Source organism: Myxocyprinus asiaticus, chromosome 42 (assembly GCF_019703515.2).
Source record: "Myxocyprinus asiaticus isolate MX2 ecotype Aquarium Trade chromosome 42, UBuf_Myxa_2, whole genome shotgun sequence".
NCBI lineage: Eukaryota > Metazoa > Chordata > Actinopteri > Cypriniformes > Catostomidae > Myxocyprinus > Myxocyprinus asiaticus.
In genome coordinates this window covers 2,330,620-2,355,418 of record NC_059385.1, presented here as the reverse complement: position 1 = coordinate 2,355,418, position 24,799 = coordinate 2,330,620, and the positions used below count along the sequence as shown (strand labels likewise).

General features: G+C 34.6%; 1 protein-coding gene across 2 annotated transcripts in view; it reads right to left on the bottom strand.

Moving 5' to 3' along the window:
- Window positions 1–440: 440 nt before the first annotated feature.
- LOC127433061 (contactin-associated protein-like 5) overlaps window positions 441–24,799 on the bottom strand; it is a 136,372-nt gene continuing 112,013 nt past the window's right edge. For both annotated transcript variants that reach the window (XM_051684698.1, XM_051684699.1), the window contains 6 exons: window positions 21,900–22,124; window positions 19,051–19,184; window positions 15,307–15,394; window positions 8,300–8,518; window positions 7,318–7,389; window positions 441–1,578 (listed from right to left, as the gene is read on the bottom strand). In XM_051684698.1, coding sequence (XP_051540658.1) covers window positions 1,382–1,578; window positions 7,318–7,389; window positions 8,300–8,518; window positions 15,307–15,394; window positions 19,051–19,184; window positions 21,900–22,124 — 935 coding nt within the window. In that variant the 3' untranslated portion in view covers window positions 441–1,381. The remainder of the gene's footprint in view (window positions 1,579–7,317; window positions 7,390–8,299; window positions 8,519–15,306; window positions 15,395–19,050; window positions 19,185–21,899; window positions 22,125–24,799) is intronic.

Here is a 24,799-nt window from a genome sequence, read left to right as displayed (position 1 = left end):
CCATACACACACACTCACAAACCCCCCCCCCACACACACACACACACACACACGAACCCACACAACCCCCCCACACACTCACGAACCCACACAAACCCCCCCCCACACATACACACAAAACCCACACACACACACAAATCCACACACAAATCCACACACAAATCCACACACACACACACACACACACACACACACACAAAACAAACCCACACATACAAACCCACACAGCACGCACGCACACACAAAACGTGTTAACAATACAGTGTGTTAAGCACCCTTTTGTGCATCGTCTTTCCATGTACACTTTTTAAGGAATTTTTCACAATATACTGATCATATTGTTGCATTTGGGCTCATTTGAATCGGGATAGTCTGTAGTAAGTTACATTATATCTTTGTCTATGTTATATGCATGTTTCAGGAAGTAATAAGGAAAAATGTGACAAAAAGACACTTCTGTTTATTATATTTGTGTGTCAGTGGGAATTTCATACACTAAAACTCACTGCATTTTGGCCTCTGAGTGAAACAAATTTGCTCACTGCATTCTACTAATTGAAACCTTTCCAACGATATACAACACATGGCTATCTCATATTTTATTGTTTTACCAACTCTGAATATAATTCAAAAAATAAAACATTTAATTAAGTCACCTTTTAAACAACTTTCTATTTCCACTGATGCCATCCAGACCCAGTTTCAACCAATGGGTACGGTACTTTGGACTTAAGGGACTCTGGAATTTCATGTCATTTCATGTTGACTTCTAACAAAACACACTTAAGGAGTGAAGACACAAGTTGTCAACAATAAACAATTTTTATAAGATGTATTTTTTTCTTTCAAGTGGCAAATCATTGCCAAAAAAAGCACATGCTGTAATCGCAACTTCACAGAAGTTCATAAAACTTCTCAAAAAACTTTTTTTGCACGCATGTGTGTACACAACAATAATACTAGTATACCAGATCAACGCAATGTCCGACTCAAACATTTATTTAAATGTAGTTATTCAATGTTCTATTCTTTAAATAGTTGATTTAGGTCGGCTAAAATTCCATTAAACATAATACTGACCACTGAATTTTTCAAAGGCAAAAGGAGAACGTGACGTTACAAAGTTTCATTTCAAAAGAATATTTACAACTAATGAATGTCATTATACACACCTTAGAAAGTCGTACTATTGCGTCAAAGTTCTGGTCAATAAATGTTTTATGTACTGTACAAAAAGAGAAAAGCGTGGACGGACCGTTCCTCTTCAGCCGCTGACAGTCTCTCGGACGGGTTCCCTCAGTGCGCTGTGAATGTTAATGTCCCTAAACTGGACAAGGCCTCCGTCAGTCCGTGAGTCGTACTGGATTAGTCAGATAGAGCGTCATATGAAATATTCTTTTTGGTTACCACTGATAATGTTCTGTGAGTTTGGATCCGTGGTAAACGGCATTTCAGGACTGTCTTCAGCTTTTGCTCCTTTGGGCTCTTGAGTCTGAAACGCTTCTTTCCGTCGGTACAAGAATCGCGCCATCACGGCCAGCACGGCGAGACTCACAAATATCACAATGGCAATGACCCCTGAAAAACAGCACAGTGATATGTAAAATACTGTACAACTTTGTGGACCTGAAATGACTAAGTTTATGAATCTTTATGACGTTTGTTTCCATTAACAGTTCTTGAACATCTGAATTCTCCTTTAATTATTAAATACAGAGTATTAAAATGCTGAACTAAAATGTGTTACCTGCACTGCGACTAAATCTACAACTCCACAGCAACAAAAATAGTTTAATCTGAGTTAAACATACAGTAAAATTAATCTTAACTCACGAGTTATTGGTTCGAATCTGTGTAATGACCCCCACACTCCCTAAATTGCTTCGTTGGTTTGAATCAATCTAATGACTCATTCTCTGAATCGGTTTATTGGTTTTAAATCAATCTAATTACTGAATCTCTGAATCGGTTCATTAATTTGAATCAGTCTAATGATTCACTCCCTCCCTGAATCAGTTCATTGGTTTGAATCAGTCTAATGATTCACCTGTTCTCTAAATTAGTTCATTTGACTGTATCAGTCAAATGACTCACTTTCAATCAGTTCGTTGGATTGATTCAGTCTAATGACTCACTCTCTGAATTGGTTAATTAATTTGAATTAGACTAGTGATTCGCTCCCTGTCTGAATTCGTTCATTGTCAATATTAAATGAATGATGGGTAGCCTTGCTCTTTAAATTAGAAACACAATCACAATGTTTTGATATGGCTGAAATTAAGAGTTTATAGAGCCAATCTTCATTGGTTTGAATCAGTCTAATTACTTGCCCGTTCTCTAAATTATTTCATTGGGTTGTATCAGTCTAATGACTCACTCTCTGAATTGCTTAATTGGATTGTATCAGTCTAAAGACTCACTCTCTGAATTGCTTCTTTGGTTTGAATCAGTCTAATGACTCACTCTTAATCGGTTAATTGGACTGATTCACTCGAATGACTCACTCTCTGAATCAGTTCATTAATTTGAATCAGTATAATGATTCGCTCTCTGAATTGGTTCATTGGTTTTGAATAAATCTAGTGACTGAATCTCTGAATCGGTTAATTAATTTGAATTAGACTAGTGATTCGCTCCCTCTCTGAATTGGTTCATTGGTTTGAATCAGTCTAATTACTCGCCCGTTCTCTGAATTAGTTCATTGGGTTGTAACAGACTAAAGACTCACTCTCTGAATTGCTTCTTTGGTTTGAATCAGTCTAATGACTCACTCTTAATCAGTTAATTGGACTGATTCACTCGAATGACTCACTCTCTGAATCAGTTTATTGGTTTGAACCAGTCTAATGACTCACTCTCTGAATTGGTACATTGGTTTTGAATAAATCTAGTGACTGAATCTCTGAATCGGTTAATTAATTTGAATTAGACTAGTGATTCGCTCCCTCTCTGAATTGGTTCATTGGTTTGAATCAGTCTAATTACTCGCCCGTTCTCTGAATTAGTTCATTGGGTTGTAACAGACTAAAGACTCACTCTCTGAATTGCTTCTTTGGTTTGAATCAGTCTAATGACTCACTCTTAATCAGTTAATTGGACTGATTCACTCGAATGACTCACTCTCTGAATCAGTTCATTAATTTGAATCAGTATAATGATTCGCTCTCTAAATTAGTTACTTGGATTGTATCAGTCTAATGACTCACTCACCCTCTGAAGCGATTAATTGGTTTGAATCTGTCCAAAGACTCACTCACTCTCTGAATCTGTTCGTTGGATTGAATTAGTCTAATGACTCGCTTACTCTCGGAATGGTTTCTTTTGTATGAATCAGTCTAATGACTAACTCTTTATTGGTTTGCCTCAGTATAATGACTCGCTCACTCCCTGAATCAGTTTATTGGTTATGAATCAGTCTATTGTCTCACTCTCTGGATCAGTTAATTGGTTTGAATCACTTGAATGAATTGCTCACTCTGAATTGGTTCATTGTCTTGAATCAGTCTAATGACTCGTTCACACTCTGAATTGGTTTATAGGATTGAATCAGGCTTATAACTCACTCCCTCCTGAATTGGTTTACTGGTTTTAATTGGTCTAATGACTCACTCTTCATTGATTTCAATCAGTCTTACGACTCGCTCACTCTCTGGATCGGTTAATTGGTTTGAACCAGTCTAATTACTCGCTAACTCCCTGAGTCAGTAATTGGTTTGAATCATTCTAATGATTTGCTCACTCCTTGAATCAGTTGAATTGGTTCATTATTTGCAATCAGTTTAATGACTCACTCACTGTATGAATTAGGTCATTAGTTTGAATCATTCAAATGATTCACTCGCTCTCTGAATCGGGTATTGACTTGCTCACTCAACAGCAAGCACTAAAAGAATCGTTAATGGAAACGGTAAAGAACTCAATCATTAAGTGGAATAGGAACCAGAACTGTTCTATATGATTCCCATCCCTAGTTATGACTCAATTACATTTCCACATTTTTGGGTTATTTACAAATATTAAATGAATGATGGGCAGCCTTGCCCTTTAAATTAGAAACACAATCACAATGTTTTGATATGGCTGAAAGTAAGAGTTTATAGAGCCAATCTTCATTGAAATTAGTGCAAACAAATGTCCTGTTGAATAAAGTTACATTGACTAAACAGAATGAAGGATTCAGGAGCCAAATTAAGTTGGAATCTGTCATGCTACATCATGACTCAACTGGCTATTGAATCGTGAGTAACTGAACAGATGCTTTTAGCAGCACTTAAGCAGAGAATACATGATTTTGAAAGACGACGTGATAACTTCACTGCACCAGCTGCTGGACAAGATAAGCAACAAATCATGGCGGATTAGTCAAAATGCTTCTGAAAGAGTCGAATGCCCACAGAGCTCAATTCAGACCCTACACTGATACCATGCCACAATCAATTGTAATTTAGAGACCACTGTCTAGAGCTGTTAAAGCGACAGTTCACTAATGACTATCGTTGAACTATTCCTTTAAATACATCTATCAATAAGGGTGAAAATATTTGGAAAAAACATTGTGACTTTATTTATTCTGAAATAATCGTGCATTCTAAGTTTTGCTTTCCCTTCCAATTTTAAGCTTTCCTTCAAAATAAGTTTTGCGTTCCCTCATAATTGTCTGTTTCCTCACAAAAAGTTGTACTTTCTTTCGCAATAGTATGTATTCCCTCACAATAAATTTTGCTTTCCCTTGCAATAGTTTACGTTCCCTCTCAATGCTTTTATCGTTCATACATTTTTTGGTTAGTATAGTTTTACTGAAAATACCAAAGATCAACTATGGTTACTGTAGTCAAACTACGGTTAATTGTTTGTAAAGGATGGATAAAGCAATTGCAAGGGAACGCAAAACTTTGTGAAGATAAATTCCAACCCTGTCATCTAAGGGCTCCATAATGTTTTGCTGTTCCTCTCAACACATTTTGCTTTCCCTCTCAATATTTATTTACTTTCCCTCACAAGTTTGTTTCCTCACCAAAAAGTTTTGCTTTCTTTCACAATAGTTTGTATTGCTTTGCAACAAGTTTTGCATTTCCTCACAATCAATTTTGTGTTTCCTCGCAATAAATTTAGCTTTCCCTCTCAATAAATGTAGCATTACCTTGCATTAAATTTAACTTTCCCTCTCAATAATGTTTGCTATCCTCGCAATAAATTTAGCTTTCCCTTTCAATAAGTTTTGCGTTTCCTCGCAATAAATTTAGCTTTCCCTTTCAATAAGTTTTGCGTTTCCTCGCAATAAATTTAGCTTTCCCTCTCAATAATTTTTTGCTATCCTCGCAATAAATTTAGCTTTCCCTTTCAGTAAGTTTTGCGTTTCCTCGCAATAAATTTAGCTTTCCCTTTCAATAAGTTTTGCGTTTCCTCGCAATAAATTTAGCTTTCCCTCTCAATAATTTTTTGCTATCCTCGCAATAAATTTAGCTTTCCCTCTCAATAAATGTAGCATTTCCTCGCAATAAATTTAGCTTTCCCTCTCAATAATTTTTTGCTATCCTCGCAATAAATTTAGCTTTCCCTCTCAATAAATGTAGCATTACCTTGCATTAAATTTAGCTTTCCCTCTCAATAATTTTTTGCTATCCTCGCAATAAATTTAGCTTTCCCTCTCAATAAATGTAGCATTTCCTTGCATTAAATTTAGCTTTCCCTCTCAATAATTTTTGCGTTTCCTCGCAATAAATTTAGCTTTCCCTCTCAATAAGTTTTGCGTTTCCTCGCAATAAATTTAGCTTTCCCTCTCAATAAGTTTTGCGTTTCCTCGCAATAAATGTAGCTTTCCGTCTCAATAAGTTTTGCATTTCCTTGCATAAAATTTTGCGCTCCCTCGCAATACATTTTGCTTTCCCTCTTTTGCATTTCCTTGCATAAAATTTTGCGCTCCCTCTCAATAAATTTAGCATTTCCTCGCAATAAATTTTGCGCTTCCTTGCAATAAATGTAGCTTTCCCTCTCAATAAATGTAGCATTTCCTTGCATTAAATTTAGCTTTCCCTCTCAATAAATGTAGCATTTCCTTGCATTAAATTTAGCTTTCCGTCTCAATAAGTTTTGCGTTTCCTCGCAATAAATTTAGCTTTCCCTCTCAATAAGTTTTGCGTTTCCTCGCAATAAATTTAGCTTTCCCTCTCAATAAATGTAGCGTTTCCTCGCAATAAATTTAGCTTTCCCTCTCAATAAATGTAGCATTTCCTTGCATTAAATTTAGCTTTCCGTCTCAATAAGTTTTGCATTTCCTTGCATAAAATTTTGCGCTCCCTCGCAATACATTTTGCTTTCCCTCTTTTGCACTTCCTTGCAATAAATTTTGCGTTCCCTCTCAATAAATTTAGCATTTCCTCGCAATAAATTTTGCGCTTCCTTGCAATAAATTTAGCTTTCCCTCTCAATAAGTTTTGCGTTTCCTCAACTAATTTTGCGCTTCCTCGCAATAAATTTTGCTTTCGCTCTCAATAAGTTTAGCATTTCCTTGCAATAAATTTAGCTTTCCCTCTCAATAAGTTTTGCGTTTCCTCAACTAATTTTGCGCTTCCTCGCAATAAATTTTGCATTTCCTCTCAATAAGTTTTGTGTTCCCTTGCAATAGTTTGTGCTCCCTCTCAATAAGTTATGCATTTCCTCGCAATGCATTTTGCTTTCACTCATAATAGTTTTGCTTTTTTGTATAGAATGGATAAAGCTATTGCAAGGGAATGCAAAAATTTCCTCTCTGTCTTCTAAAGACACCTTAATGTTCCAAGTCTTCTGAAGTCATACATTAACTTTGTGTGAGCAACAGACCCAAATTAAGGTTGTTATTCACTGAAAATCTTCCCATCCACTGTAGCTCAAAAATCACATTCGTGTATGCACATTTTCAAACTTCCTGCTTCAAAGACCTTGTCAATGCCACCAGACGCCATTTGTTCTCATGTTTTCTCTTTATGAATCTTTTATGGTGATTCTTTGTTATTTTATGAGGCTTTACAGTCGCTGTATGCTTTCATTTATTGCAAAATAGCATCTCAGAAAGTTACCAAAATATCTCTTTTATGTCCCACAGAAGAAAGAATATATAGGTAAAAATAACATGAGGGTGAGTAAATAATGACATCATTAAAATTTTTTTAGTGAACTATTCTTTAAAGACCAAAGCAAAAACATCCAGCTGAAAAAAAGTAGAAAGCAGCAACAATGATGAAAGTAAGAAACAGAAATGAGTGTAGACAACATGCTCAGATGAGGAATATTTTCTCTATTTTCCAGATCTATTTTCCAGAAGAAAGTACATCAATTTACCTCCAATCAAAGCAGAGTCACTGTTGAGTGCATTGACTATCGGTTCACCAGTCCCTACAGAACCCAAATGATCTACAGCAGAGAGAGAGAGAGAAAGACAGACAGATAGACAGACAGAAATACAGAAAGAACATCAGAGAGATTCAAGCACTTATCGTTTGCAGGTTGCGGCTCATTGAATGCACTGCTGCTCTATGAAAGAGCGATGCTGCACCGACGCAGCGGAAATTGAGAAACTATTATGCAAATTAATCTCTCTCACATAGATTAATACTGTTATCAGCATTTCTAATCATTATTTCTCTAACTTAATTAGCACTGCAGAGGTATTCTGTGAGCCGTCTATAAAAGAGTGCTGAAACATGATTTTCAGGAGAAATTCAGGCTGAAAGATGGAACAAACTAGGAAGAAGTTAGAGTCTGAGAAAGATTTTTCTTCTCTTTAGTGTTCATATTGGCTGAGTGCATGAAAAGACTTCTGCAACCTCAGGCTAGAATCATACTGTACACAAGTGCACAGATGCAAACACCAAGTGGCCAACACATTGCAAGTGCACAGCCCTGTTGTACAAACTTAACAAAAATTACATAAATCTCATGTGATGCATGTACAAACACAGTAGGACATTGTTAGTAGACAAAAGTAGAACAAAGTCCACAATGCTAAAAGTGCCCGAAGTTGAAGAAACATTCATTTGCATAGAGTATGTTTGTTGGCCTATCCTCAAGAGTGTAAATTTGCGGTAAACTGATATGAGTCGATACGACTAGTATTGACTCAAAATTCCCCAAAAATGTCTGTTGGTTCATTTTGGAACAGATGCAGTGGTGAAAAACACTTCTGTTCTTGCACAAAGCCATTCTCAAAAATGGGCCAAATATCAGCCGATTAAACAGCTTGGCTGATATAAGCGGTCTATCACCAATGCAAACTTGGCTATATTCAAACAGTGATCTGTTGAAGGTTGTTTGACAGTCTCACCTGAGAGAGAATGAGTCGTTTCAGCTGCGTAGGGATTGGACAGTAAAGACGAGCCGCAGCTGGATTCTGTCAGCGTTCCTGTGACTATAACAGGACTCGTGTCTGGATACAGAAGAGCCGCTTTCAATGGTGAGATGGAGTTAAACTGAACGACTGACAAACATCCGGTGAAACCCAAAGAGTTCAGACGAGCGATTTCTGGATCCAGCTCAACAGATTCTGTGAACAAGAAGAGTCATATCTGTGTATTATTACAAATGAGATATTTTTTTTATATCTTTAATTGTTTCTCCAAGACAGCAATGAGATTAAATTGAGAACAAATATTCTCTATGACAGATTCAACACCCTTTTTAATCACACCCTCAGTAGCTGATGAGTCCTAAAGTTGAAAAGCACCTTTTCTTCAGTCACTCAGCCAGAGGGCTAAATGACCCATTAGAGAAAAACACGTCATAGTTTCGTAGCATGGTAGTTGACAAGTAATATAGCCAAGAACATTTCTTTTTCAACATTAAGATCTTAGGTAAAAAAAAATTTCAAGCCAGATCTTGCCAGGGATAAAGCGGGAATAAAAAAAGATAATTCTGACATTATACCTAAAGTTGCTACTTTATTTTTTGTAACTGTGAGTTTAAATCTCACTATAAATTCGCAATTATGAGAAAAAAAGTCACAATTATGAGAAACAAATCACAATTGTGTATATATAGTTGCATAAAGGAGAAACTAAGTCACAATTATGAGAAAGTCGTGATTGCAAGTTACTAGTAATAAAGTTGCAATTGCGAAAAATAAGGTCTCAATTACGAGAAATGAAGTCGCAATTGAGAAATAATCACAATAATGACAAATGAAGTCACAATTGAGAAATAATCACAAGTGTGAGATATGTAGTTGCATAGATGAAAAATGAAATCACAATTATGAGAAAGTCGCAATTGTAAGATATAAAATCACAATTACGAAATTAAGAGAAATAGTCACAATTATAAGAAAAAGTGTCACAATTACAAAATATAAAGTTGCAATTACAAGAAATAGTCACAATTACGATAAATAGTTGCAATTACAAGAAATTAAGAAATAATTATGAGAAATAAAGTAATTAATTATGATAAATAGTCGCAATTACAAGAAATAATCGCAGTTACAAGAAATGGTCACAATTACAATAAATTGTCACAATTACAAGAAATTAAGCAATAATTATGAGAAATAAAGTAATTCATTGCAAGAAATAGTCACAATTATGATAAATAGTGGCAATTAAAAGAAATTAAGAAATAACTATGAGAAATAAATTAATTACGAGAATAGTTGCAATGACAAGAAAGTCACAATTATGATAAATAGTTGCAATTACAAGAAATAGTCACAATTATGATAAATAGTCGCAGTTACAAGAAATTAAGAAATAATTATGAGAAATAAAATAATTAATTTCGAGAGTCACAATTATGATAAATATTTGCAATTACAAGTTATAGTCGCAATTACAATAGTCGCAATTACAAGAAATGAAGTAGTAATTATAAGTAAATCATAATTATGAGAAACAAAGTAGCAATTACAAGAAATAGTCACAATTACGAGAAAAAGATAGTAACTGCAAGATAAATAGTCACAATTACAAGAAATAGTCACAATTACGATAGTCGCAATTATGAGAAATAAAGTAATTATGATAGTTGCAATTACAAGAAATAAAGTCGCTTACAAGAAATAGTCACAATTGTGATAAAGTTGCTATTAAAAGAAATGAAGTAATACTTATGAGAAATAAAGTAATTAAGAGAAATGGTTGCAATTATAAGAAATTGTCACAATTATGAGAAATAGTTGCAATTACAAGAAAAAGTCACAATTACAATAATTAGTCGCAATTACAAGAAATGAAGAAATAATTATGAGAAATAAAGTAATAAATTACGATAAATAGTCGCAATTACAAGAAAGTCACAATTACGAGAAATAGTCACAATTACGATAAATAGCTGCAATTAAAAGAAATTAAGAAATAATTATGAGAAATAAAGTAATAAATTACGATAAATAGTCACAATTACAAGAAATAGTCACAATTACGAGAAATAGTCGCAATTACAAGAAATAGTCACAATTACAAGAAATTAAGAAATAATTATGAGAAATAAAGTAATAAATTACGATAAATAGTCACAATTACAAGAAATAGTCACAATTACGAGAAATAGTCGCAATTACAAGAAATAGTCACAATTACAAGAAATTAAGAAGTAATTATGAGAAATAAAGTAATAAATTACGATAAATAGTCACAATTACAAGAAATAGTCACAATTACGAGAAATAGTCGCATTTACAAGAAATTAAGAAATAATTATGAGAAATAAAGTAATAAATTACAAGAAAGTCACAATTACGATAGTCGCAATTACAAGAAATGAATTAATAATTATTAGAAATAAAGTCATAATTACGAGAAACAAATTTGCAATTACAATTAAAGTTGAAATTGCGAGATAAGTCAGTTATGAAAAATAAAGTCACAATTATGACAAACTTAAATAATTGTGAAGTTGCAATGCGAGAAATACCATAACGATCGTGAGATATAAAGTCAGAATTTTCTTTTTTCCCTCTGTGGCAGGATCAAGACACCATAAAAATAACAGAGTCTGAGACCAGTGAAAATGCTTTCATTTTGCATTCTTTTTTATTTAATACTAATGTTTTCATTACAAACTATATTACGAGCAAGACAAATTGCATGAAATGTTTAAACTGAGTAACTGACATGAATTTGAGGATTTCTTCTCAAAATTCAGTATGTGGCCCTTTTGCTTTAATGACAACATGCACTTGATCTTGCATGAAAGCTGATGATGATGTTATCCGGCATGATTTGAGAATATTCCAAAGAATATCTGGTGTGCTTTAACGGAAGCAAGGAAATCTGATTTTTATACAGGTCACTTAAAAATTCCTGGGGTGCGAGGAATGAATCTTTAGAAGTACAAATACTTAACGTAGTTTTGCAATTAATGCAAGCTGATAAAACTGCATGCATAGTAATTATATAAGACATTTTCAGTTTGAAATAGTTTTAAATGAAATATAATATTCTATTTCCGTATTATTATATATTATATCCATACAAACGATCATCATTTGCATTTTCACTTTTGCAACTTTGAACCGAAGCTTGAACTGGTCTGATTTTTCAGGATCTCTGCACATGTTTCACATTTGATTTATTATTCATTACGAGTCAATAGTTGGCCTTGATCGATAGCAGGGTTTTCTGGAAATGACAGCGAATCTATTGTCTTACCAGCTCTCTGATTCTGCAGCGACACACGATCCAGATGTGTTCTGTGTCATGTGTGTTAGTATGATAAAGGTCATATAGATGCATATAAATGCACCTGAGAATACCTCAACCATACTGCATTAAAACAAGACTGAATTCAGCTCATAATGGTCTCTGGGTAACTAAAAACAACTGCTGTTGGAGATGCAGAATAAACACAACCCAACTGCAATGAGCACAAAGAGTTGAGCAAGAATATAAGCATACTGTATGTAATCATTAAAACAATATATAAAGCTCTATATGTTCTCCATCTTATTATACATAATATATTAACACAGTACTGAAAATCATCCTGTCTGAAATTGAATTAAAGGCAGTACAAATACTACTATTATGCATACTTACAATTGCACTTTACAAATATACTGCAAAATGTAAATAATTTTTTTTTTCTTCACATTATAGTGATATTATTGAGACTTTTCGCAATATAGCAATGAGAATTGTGGTGTAAAATTTGCTTAACTGTCATGAAAATAGTGTACAAATATCTTAATGGATCTAAAAATAAGATTCACCTCTGCAAGCTCCACATCTTCAAACATCTGCTCTATTATTTATTAATTTAATGTTTTATTCATCTATTTTAGTTTTACAACCAGAGAACCATGTTATGTGCTGCAGGTCTTATTTTTAGACATAAAAAAAATCAACCTGACCCACTTACAGTCTCCCTGACATCAATAACAACATGCAAAGTCAACATTTGTTTTATCTGGAGTAAATAGACAAACTGTACTCTATTCATCCTACATCACACTGGCTAAGAGCTTGTCTGACCGCACAAACAAGATTCTGATGCATCAGCTTCTTACAGACATTTCTGCATCCTTTATGGTTGTAAAACCTCTAAAAGGAATAGAATAATTATACATTATGGCCACTTATTGAAATCTTCCATTGCATCTCTTTGAGGTCAGCACACTGTTATAACTCACACATTTGCTCCTTTAAATAAAACATTGGAAAAAGTATTGTGGTTATGTTTGGAAAGGAATACTAGTTTATTACTTATTGAATACGGCACAGTACCTACTATATACTGTATACTGCCTACTATTTTTAGAAATAGTATGTGAAACAACACATTCTGCAAAGATAAATGTTTCAAATAGTATTCTAACAGTGTCTTTGGAAGTCCCAAATAAAAAAATGTGTCAAGAATGAGATAAAAATTGCATTTGTTTTTGCTTCTGGTTCATTTGTCACACTGAAAATGGGGGGTCTAGTCAACAGGACTGCATTGTGGGATAAGTATACTGCACATTTTGGCAACAGTAGCAAATTATCCAGGTGTTTCATATTTAACATAATATTATTCACATTCTGAATTTAACCATGGCCTAAAAATGACATTTGAGGGATAAACTCTTTGCAGATTTTGTGTAATTACAGTTCCCACAAGTTTTCACCGATGAATTTCTTTTTCTTTTTTTTTTTTTAGTAGATCAAGGATTTTTTAAATATAATTTCATAGAGGGGCCTGGGTAGCTCAGCAAGTAAGGATGCTGACTACCACACCTGCAGTCATGAGTTCGAATCCAAGGTGTGCTGAGTGACTCCAGCCAGATCTCCTAAGCAACCAAATTGGCCTGGTTGCTAGGGACGGTAGAATCACATGGAGTAACCTCCTCGTGGTCGCTATAATGTGGTTCTCACTCTCAGTGGAGCACGTGGTGATTTGTGCGTGGATGCTGCAGAGAATAGCATGAAGCTTCCACATGCGTTACATCTCTGCGGTAACGCGCTCAACAAGCCACGTGATAAGATGCGCGGATTGACGGTCTCAGACACGGAGGCAACTGAGATCCGTCCTCCACCACCCAGATTGAGGCGAGTCACTACACCACCACGAGGACTTAGAGCGCATTGGAAATTGGGCATTCCAAATAAATAAATAAAAAAATATATATACATATGTGGCTCAGTGGTTAAGGCTCTGGGTTACTAATCAGAAGGTTGGGGGTTCAAGCCCCAGCACCATCAAGATGCCACTGTTGGGCCCTTGAGCAAGGCCCTTGACCCTATCTGCTACAGGGGTGCTGTATCATGGCTGACCCTGCACTCTGACCCCAGCTTAGCTGGGATATGTGAAAAAAAGAATTTTACTATATATGTGCAAATGTATAATGTGTGAAAAATAAATATAATTATTATAATTACATATTATAGAACTAAACATAAGATACATTTTTTTTCACTATAGAAATTTCAAAGACTTTTATGTGAATATTTTTATATCTTGAGTCCAATGTCTTTTAGGGCTCTATTTTCTTGAGCGCACAAAACGCAACGCTGTGCACAATGTCCATACAATTTTCATGCCAGCGCAAAGCGCAAGTGGGCGTAGGTGGGAGTGGTTGTGCTGTCTGTGGGTGTATGCGCACAAACTGTGGGTACATTGTGTGTTAATGAAGTGGTGCAAAGCCCGATTTGCTATTTTCCTGAGGTACGGGCCATTGTGCTAAAATGTTTCAGGGGCACGTTTGTTTTCAGCGCAAAGTCTAAACTCAGTTCCTGCATTTGCAGTTTGGAGATTCTACCAGCAGGTGGTGATAAAGTTCATGTCCAAACTCTGAAAATATAGTGGAACATCAAATTATGACAGTCACAGTTGTAGCTGTTTTATGAAACAAAAATGTATGAGATTTATGTTAAACTATGTATAGGTCATGGTTTATTTTTCAATTATTATTATTATAATTAGGTTTAAATTAACAATTGTATTTATGGTCTAATTTGTAAGTCTAAAGGTATTTTTCCACCTGTTGTCGTAGAGTGATTTTTCAGTCACTGTGGAAGAAGTTGGAGGGAATACCAATGTTTGGAATTGGTAGGCTATGATTTTTTGACCACTTCGTTATTTTGATTATATTTTCGTTTCATTTGAAGTGTAATTTGAATTTAGAAATATTTGTGGTTTAATTTTTTCATGTTTCAATAAATGAATTTAATTGTTCAGTATCGACTGGTAGAAGTGAAGTGTGTGCCGATACAATCACTGTTAATACTAGCCATGATTTGCTTGTCACTTGATCAATATTATTACGAACACTTACATTTTCTATAATTTAACGGAGAGTACATCCAAATCCTGATGAGAATCACATTTTCCATGCGTATAAAAGGAGCATGTCACTGTCATAGAAATATGCCCGACAATCATCAAGTACGCAGTTAATGCACAAAAGAACATAATTTTCTATTCTTCTAATTCATCGCATACAGTAAGTCCATTTCCAACTTTGCCGAACCCACTTGCGCCTAGACTAAGCGCATGCTTGCACGAAAATTCCAAAACTTCATGGCCATGCCCACTGACTTTCTGCTTATGACTTATGGTGTAGTGCTGCACTCTTACAATAGGGCCCTTAAACTCACGTGATAATTGGATTAAGATTTTTAAAGTCATTACACAAAGATTTCTCTATTGCAAAGCACAATTTCTATTTGATTAAATATTTTACAGCTGAGCATAACTTCAAATATGTATATTTTCCAATCGAAATTTATGATGCATTTTGTTTTCTTTTTTATGATTTGATTAATTTTCATAACTTTTCCAGGTCTAGAAATCACAATTTTATGGTTTTCTATTTTCTGTGAGAACCCTGTGGAATATCTAATTGTTTGAGGTGGTTTAACTTACCGGCCACTTTTCCAATGACGACAGATCTGATAGCGTTGAATTCGATGTCTGATGTTAGATTGAAATCTTCCCTCGCATGTTGATCGACCTGCAAGAGACGCAACACAGGCTGACTGAATCTTCGAGCATGATGGATTGGCAACATTTTTTTTTTTATCTTGGCAACATCGTATTGTTTATAGCAAGGGCACATTCATTCCCCTGCAAGTATTTTTTAATTAAAGCTGCTCTTCAAAGCGATTTAAAACACGTCATTGCAAACTGTCAATCTTCTGTCACTTTCTGGCTCCAGAACACAGCAAATGCTCGAGTCTGGATGGATGGATTCAAAGTGTGATTATGTGAAAGTTTCAGATTTATTGGCAGGGTTACCGACAGAGCAGCACTCCAGCACAGACTATTGACAAATTATTGACCTGTGCGTGCCGTGTATCAAGAGTCGCACTGCCGCAGAGACTGCTTGATATTTCACTTGGACACCGACAATTAAACTCTCAGTTTTATCAAATACTTCTTTTAAAATTAATGAATCTGTGCAGAAACCTGTGATTATATCTCAAGGACTTTTGTAGCCTTTTAAAGGCAAAGTTGGCTCTTTTTTTCATATTAAAATACTTACTTGTATCCCAGCATAATATGCAGTCAAATGACTCTGTGGCACCTTCAAAACATTGCTCTGTTTGTTTTGAGCGGCCCTTCCAGCTCAATCAATGTCATGACGAATGGGGCGGGACTATCTGTTTGGGCGACCAATGGCAAATGGGGGGAGTGTTCGGGAAACCTGTTTGAAACTATGTTAGCAATACCGAAAGAAGCCGTGTTTACTTTTTTAGGTGGTCATATGATGAGCTGAAAGATTGGAGATAACGTTACACAGCACTGGTTTTGTATTATATGCTTTGGTTATCCTTTCTAAACCGTTTTATAGTTGCATATTTTAAAAGTTTATTGCAATGCACTTGCTGTCTAGACTTCCATTGCTAGTGCATTAGTGTAAACATGCTTCCCCTTCATTTATACACACTTGCAATTGTTGTCTAAAGGAATCAAAAGCTTTTTCAGACTCAGACCCCTTTAAGTGGACCAGAAAGTGGACAGAGTGAAAAAGGACCCAGTTCTCTTTGCGTTCACACTGTCTGAGACCTTGTAAGTGGGATCAGATCTCTTTTTGGTCCACTTTACCAATAACGGGGTCTCAGTCCTTTTTGCATTCACACTCTGTGTCATTTGTGGAACCGAACCCACTTTTAAAAATATTGCATTTATTAGGGGTTCAAGCCCGAAGTGCTGAAACCCTATTGTAATTGTTAAGATTTTTATTATTATTATTATTCCGCCATATAACTGATCGGGCAGAGCAAACCGTAACTTGACTTGTAACTTGGTCAGATGGTAGTAGTATTGCTCGCTACTCAGACACACGGACTCGGCCAAATCAGTCATTAGGGGGCGCTACAGCGATCAAAAACGTGTAACTGCTCATAACTCCTAGACCGTTTGTCGTAGACCCTTGCAATTGTTTTTTGCTCCTGACAAAAAAATTAAAGGAATTTTGATTTGTCAAAGCATTGCGAAGATATAAGCCAACAAATTGGTCAGGCATTGTCCATTTTGTACGTATTGACCAATACCTACCAAACAAAAGGCCAAATGTTACGAAACTTTATACACATACAACAGCAAATTTTGAGTCTGCATGCAAAATCGTGAAAAAATTTGCCAACAAAAAAATGCTCATAAATCCGCAACTGTATTATCAATAAAGTTGAAAATTGGTATACTTCTTGTACGGGCCAAATATTAACATATTCTACAATATGACTCAGACAAATAAAAAAACATGGCTGCCGGCAGCCAATCAAATTTCAGCAAAATGGCTGTATAAATGGTGTGTAAATTATTGTATATTATCCAATGTTACCTGCTATTGTGATCTACATCTAGGACTCTCTAGGTCAGTAATTATCAAAGAAAAGTTGAACTTTAGTTATTTATTTAGGGGTTGCATTTATCATGTGGGTTTGACCAAGTGTATCCAAAAGCCTATAATTCCTAAAATAAATATTCAAATTTCTAAAACCTTTTTGGAGACTGGGTGCTTTGTGGCTTTATAACAGTTCAAAAAAAAAAAAAAGAAAAAAAAAAAATGACCACCATAACAATTATCCTGTTTCAGGATCGTTGAACACAAGACATCAGAGTCATATTTAACACCAGTTTGCAAATTCAGCAACTTACAAAGTACATATACATATACAAATACATACCTTTTTTGCATACTTTGAAAGTTCTTAAAAGACTTGAACCCCGACAATTGCTGCTTGCAGCTATATTTATTATTATTATTATTTGAGCTATATTTAATATTAAGAGTACAAATAGCTCTATGTATTAACTTATAAGATAATATAAACATGTTTAATGCTCTCAAAATGAATAAGCAGCATAAGAAAAGGTGTCTATATTCATTAAAACTTTCTTTATTGATCTTTGGCATCAATATTATGCAATTGCATATTATTACAAAGAAAAGTAATGTAACAGAACAGAATGCATTGTATTTTTATATAAACAAAAACTGGATTTAAAGGCAAAATTCAACATTCAATCATGGTAGATTAGTCTTATTAATGACAAACAATACAATTATTTACAATTTATGTTTAATTTACTGACAGCCTCGGGTTACTTCCATTCATAGAATATAATAGTAGTATACTCCTGTCGTAATTTCTTAACTTTCATGCGGCTTTCAAGGCGTCCGGTTAAACCCTCGAATCTGCATTTGCACAGAACACTAAATAAAGACCTTTGAGTTTGTTTCGTGTGCAGTTTACTATAGTTTTAAATATGCATCTCCCTCTGTCATATCCATAGAAACAAAGCAAGCGGCTCGTCGCGCCTCTCCTGTGCTCGTCATTTCCTAAGTACAGGAACCTGTCTGGGCCAAGCATGTTTGGTATACGCAAATGGGGAAATTAAGTGTGCCCGGAACGCTTTTTGTTCATAATGCATGTTATTAGTGAACCAAACCAAAGGCTGCAAGCGAACCGTACTCAGACCAGAAGCTCAGTTTGCTTTTAAGGGGTCTGAGATCGTTTGGAGTGTTCACATATGGGCCAAAAATCCCACAAACCGCACTCAGATCCCTGAAATGGACCAAGTGTGAAAACACCCTTATAAACCCTTGAAATTACTGTCTAAAGAAATCAAAAGCTTTTCAGCAATATTAGGTTAAAAATAACCTAAATAGTGCTGCACAATTACATTAATAAATAATCGAGATTACAATTACAGCTACCACAATAAACTAATTATAAAAAGCGTCAATTATAACAGCCCATGTAAGTCTACTCATGTCACAACATGTGTTTTTGTAGTGGTTGAGCATCTTTGTATGATTTATTCAGAATTTTTGTTTAGTTTTTTATGCTTCTATGAGGGCCAGTGTGGAGCTGACTGATATTTAAAACAGCTATAAAGCCATTCAGGAACACAGTTTGGGATGTGTAGCTAACATAAAAAATATGACGTGGAATTGGTCAACCCAACTGGTAAGAATTTAAATGTAAATTCTATTAAATCGCAAAAAGATCGCGATTAAAAAAATCGTCAATTACGATTTTGCCATAATCGTGCAGCCCTGACCTAATATATTGCTTTAATGTGGCGTTTAACAGTCCCCATTTTTATGGCAAATATATAGAGGACTTTCACCAGTGTCCGTCAAATCCGTTGCAGTACCTGAATACTGAGCGACTCCGCGACTCTTCTGATGCTAACTCTGTGTAGCTGTCCGTTGGCAAGGCTCCTCGTGCTGGCTCGGAAAACCTCCGCGTCTCTGTTGTGCTGTAGTTTATACTTGACGTCCAGATGTCCTTGAGAATGGAGAGCATAACATTTCTCAACAGCCTTTTTATGGAATTATTCAGTTTAACTGCTGTAAAAATCTGAGACAAACAACAACATCAACATGCAACACAAGTGTTCGGTATTTCTACAACTACAAAGCTTTCTCTCGTAAGAGGATTAATATGTTATCCACCATGACAAACATGAGATGCTAAAACTAATTTCCAATTTTGGGGGAATTAGCAGTAAGAAAAAAAAAAAAGAGTATTAACTCTCCTATTTTGTTGCAAATCTGCATACACCTTTTGCATTCACGGATAAAGTTTGACCTGATGGAATTCAAGCTTATAAATCATTCATAACCCTGTGGTTTTCATCTAAAACTATATTGTAAATCATTAATAGGTTCTTAACTGTTCATACATGTAAAAAGATTGATTAATTGAGATGGCATGATTACTGACAAATATAAAAGTTATTAATTAATATGCCATTAATTAATGCAAATTCTTTGACATTTCAAAATATACATTAACTTCAGCAAAACCAGTGTGATACATGTGAAGACATCTTTTTTATCAACATTTCTGTGAACTTTTATCTAAAGATAACATAATATACAATTTATATTAACATCTAATGTGAGAATTACGAGTAAATTGAATGAATTTCCTGCTACTCATAACTGCTCAACACAACAACATGTATTAAGCCAACGTATTCTTTTTCAACTAAACTTCATCAAAACAACTGTACAACTCAAGTATACAACATTAATACTTCTTTATTATGTTTTTAAGCTAAATCTATTCTATTTACTCTCATGAACTGTTGTAAGCTGGTTCATCATCAGATGCTGCACAGTAAAATATGAACAATTTCCTCTTTCAAGCCCTGTTTAGATTAATGTGTGCATGAACTTTTGATTTAGTTTATTTGTTATGTTCGTTACATCTGCTTTGTACAGGAATGCGTGTGTGTCTGTGTGTGACTGTATGCGTATGTGTACATTTGTAAACAAGATGCAGTCCAAGTGAGAGACAAAAAAGGTGTGTGAGAGTATGGGAAATAGGCAAAATGTAAGTAAAGTGTTTATAAGTAAACATCTCATTCACAGATGTGCAAAACAACCTACATAATATTATGTGTAAAGCCACAATTGATGCTCGGGTCAGAATTGACCCAGGAATGCAAAAGATGTAACATTATTATAATTTTTTTTTTTTAATGGTTTTATCTCAAACTATTTGATTAAAAAAATCAGAAAAAGAAAAAAGAAATTATGTGTATTTTGATAGTCTTGACAAAGTCCCAAAGTTTGGTTCCCGTACTAAAAGCAATGTGGTATTTGAAAATGATTATTTACCTCTCCCGGGTAAAAAATGACCCGAACGCAATAGGACGGTTAACAAGATTCACACTGAAATTTCACCTGCTGTGAACTTCACGATTACTTTTAAATTTATAAGCTGCAAAACAAAATTTTTTGTTATGGTGTTATGGTGTTATGACTGTTTATTAATATTTTGCTATGCAAAAGGTGTTATGCACTGTTAAAAAAAAAAAGAAGTATTTTCTTACCAAGTATTTTTGTCTTGTTTTCCAGTAAAAATATCGAAACCTTTTTAAAACAAGATACATTTACTCGGAGCAAAATGACGAGATATTTTGTCCTGTTTTCAGATAAATCAAAATTCAGTAACGTTTATGCTTATAATGTGAAAAAACAGGGTAAGTAAAAACATTTTTTAAAAAAATGTAAAAATGGTAAAAAAAAATTTTTTTAACACATTGGCTGTTGCAGTGATGGAGGTAACGAGGGCAGGATCTAGGTGCGGTGAAACAGTATTTAATAAAATAAACAAAGTACAGAATAACGGGGTAAACACAGGAACAAAGTAAACATCCACAATGGGAACTGGATTACACAGGAGGTCAAAACACATAACTGACAAGGACTAAGCAAACAACAGGGCATTAAATACACACTGACTAATGAGGGAATGGAACAGGTGAGAACAGCTGGGAACAGCTGGAAGTGATCAGAGCAGGGGATTATGGGAAGTGTAGTCTGGGGGGAACAGATGACAGAGGCAAAACACAAGGCAGACAACAGTGATAACATTGGCAAATAGTCTTTTTTTCTTTTTTAAGAGGAAACCTTTCAAATTGATTTCTCTGAAAACAACACTTATATCTTTCTTCTTAAATCGTTTTTTCTTGTTTTTAAGGATGTTTAAATATTATTTGCCAGAAAAAGACATGATTTTTCGAAGCTTGACAGCTTCAGTCCTCTTTTACATTCATTATATGTAAAAGAGCAGCATGAACATTCTTCAACACATCTCCTTTTGTGTTCGACAGAAGGTAGAAAGTCATACCGGTTTGGAACGACATAAGTGTGAGTAATTAATCACAGCAATTTTGCTTTTGGGTGAACTATCCCTTTAAATTACGAGAGCTTCCAAGAGAGCATGAAAAAACAAACTCAAATAATCAAAGCCACTGAGTCTACACAATTTTAAGCAGCTTTTCGGGCACATACAGTAAGGTCACATCCACACGACATTTTACAGCTTTTCTTCTACGGCTTTCCTCTTCATCGCAGAATTTCAGACAATATACAAAGTCATTTACTGCGGCAGACATCCTGGTATCTAGAGCTGCACTGAGTCACACAAATCCAATGAACGCGCTCACGGTGCACTGAATGAAATGAGGAAGATTAAGGAGTTACAAACCGTTTCTGTTGAGCAGGACGGCGAGGTATTCTCTGTAGTACGAGCTGACGTAAAGCAGCATCGCGGGCGACTGACTCGTTCTGAAGCTCAGTGAGATGTTCTCCGCTCTCAGCGTTAAATCAGAGAAGATAGAGGACGACTGCACACTGATGTTCCTGTTCAGCTCGTACGGCTCTTTAAACGTGTACGTGACTGAGGTTCTGGGTTTGAAGAAGGCAGAAACTTCTGAAAGTGAGATTAAACATAACAACATTAGGATTTTACTGAAGTAACATACACCGACATCACTGTAAGACGACAACAGCCATGTTTACACTGATGACATACTGTATATAAAACTGACCGAACCCCTATCCTGATAACGGTTTACTTGATGCATGTGCCTTTAATGCTTTATACACTGCAAAAAAACTTGGTCTTGCTTTCAAGAAACTAAATTGAGTGAGGTTTACACTTAAAATGAGAAAAAAACTTGTTGACAATGGGGAAAGAAGAATAAAAATCATTCAAAGAAAAAAAAGTGTATTTTTCTTACGCCGTTGGTGTATGTTAACATAGATGAGGTTTTGTCGAAATTGCAAAAATGAATTGTGATATTCTCGGACGCATCAGGTCAGTTTGAAAAGGTTGAAAATTTTGAAAAAAATTCAGTAATGTTTAGCACCGTTCGCCATTATTTTCTATGCAGGGCTAAATGAAAAATATTTAAACAAATCATTATATCATAAAATCGTTAATTCATTAAATCACTAAATAAATCAATAAATGTCCCTTTTATTTTATTTGAGCACTAGTTTGCATCCATTTGAATTTTAGCATCATCTTTGGGTATATTTTTCTCAATGACTCAATGACAATATGGAGCGGCAAATGACACAAAATTAAACCATTAATTAATTATTTAATTAAATCACTAAATACATAATTAAATTGTATAAAATGACCAAATTAAACGTTTATTTACTACATAAATCAATCAAAGGTTCTTGTGTTTCACTTTAGTACTAATATGCATCCATTATTATTTTAGCTTTATCTTTGGGTTTATTTATTTATTTTTTTACACTATTGGCAAATCGATTTTTTCTTATTTGAAGCATTAACTCGACGAAGTTTTGCTAGACTTTACATCTGATGTCATTTTGCTTGTCAAGTAAATGAATCTTATTTTGAAGAAGTTTAGATATTTTTATTGGGAAACAAGACAAAAATACTGATTAAGATAAACATTGTTTGCAGTGTAAAGATAATGCATTATACTGTAACTTTATATAAACATGATATAAACTTAATGATTTATGGTATATAACAGTGGTTCTCAATTGGAGGGATAAATGATTACAAAGTAAATCATTAAAAAAAGATTCAAATATTTAAACAAATCATTAAATACATAATGAAACTGTAAAAAAAAGTATTAAATTATATAAAATTGTTAATTCATTAAATCACTAAATAAATACATTTTATTTGTATTTTGTATTTTATTTGAGCACTAGTTTGCATCTATTTAAAATTTTAGCATCATCTTCGGGTTAATTTTTTGGGGTTATTAAATCAATGACAGTATGGGGTGCCAAATGACTCAAAATTAAACCATTAATTAAACATTAAAATATTTAATTAAATCATTAAATACATAATTAAATTGTTAAACAAGTATTCAATTATGAAATTAATCATTTATTTACTGAATAAATCAAAGTTTCTTGCGTTTCACTTTAGTACTAGTTTGAATCAGTTTTTATTTTAGCATTATCTTTGGGTTTATTTATTTATTTATTTATTTATTTTTACTCTATTGGCGAATAGATTTAACCTCACTAACTTTTGTTACATTTTATGAAAACAAGACTTAATGTCTGATGTCATTTTGCTTGTCAAGTAAATGAATCTTGTTTTGAAGAAGTTTAGATATTTTTATTGGGAAACAAGACAAAAATACTGATTAAGATAAACATTGTTTGCAGTGTAAAGGTAATGCATTAAACTGCATCTTCATATAAACATAATGCTTTACAGTATATAACAGTGGTTCTGTAATAACTGGTTTTACTTCAGGATTCAAATATTACAATGGACATCAACACAGTGCCAAAATGACAAAAAAGTAAACAATCGTCTTGAATAAAATGTCAAATATTTTGAAAATTAAACTTTGAAATGTGCTAACATTACCAAGAACTGCATAGGCTTAACTAATAAGCAGAATTATTAACATGATGTTTGCTGAATATGAAAATGAACAATTCTGTAAACACATAAACAACACCAGAAGTGTGATTTATTGTTTTAATATTAGCTATATTACCAAGTGACAGATGAATTAGTGTCAAAATAATGGAGAGTTTGATTGGACGCACAGTCTTTGACGTCAACAACAAAGAATATGGCAAGCGTTTTCTTCTCTGTTTTTCTTATTTTTTTTATTTATCCCCTTTTCTCCCAATTTGGAATGCCCAATTCCCACTACTTAGTAGGTCCTCGTGGTGGCACGGTTACTCATCTCAATCCGGGTGGCGGAGGACAAGTCTCAGTTGCCTCCGCTTCTGAGACCGTCAATCCGTGCATCTTATCATGTGACTCGTTGTGCATGACACCGCGGAGACTCACAGCATGTGGAGGCTCATACTACTCTCCGCGATCCACACACAACTTACCACACGCCCCATTGAGAGCGAGAACCACTAATCACGACCATGAGGAGGTTACCCCATGTGACTCTACCCTCCCTAGCAACCGGGCCAATTTGGTTGCTTAGGAGACCTGGCTGGAGTCACTCAGCACACCCTGGATTCAAACTCGCGACTCCAGGGGTGATAGTCAGCGTCAATACTCGCTGAGATACCCAGGACCCCCTTTTCTTCTCTGCTATCCCACTGTAACTATGTAAGATATTA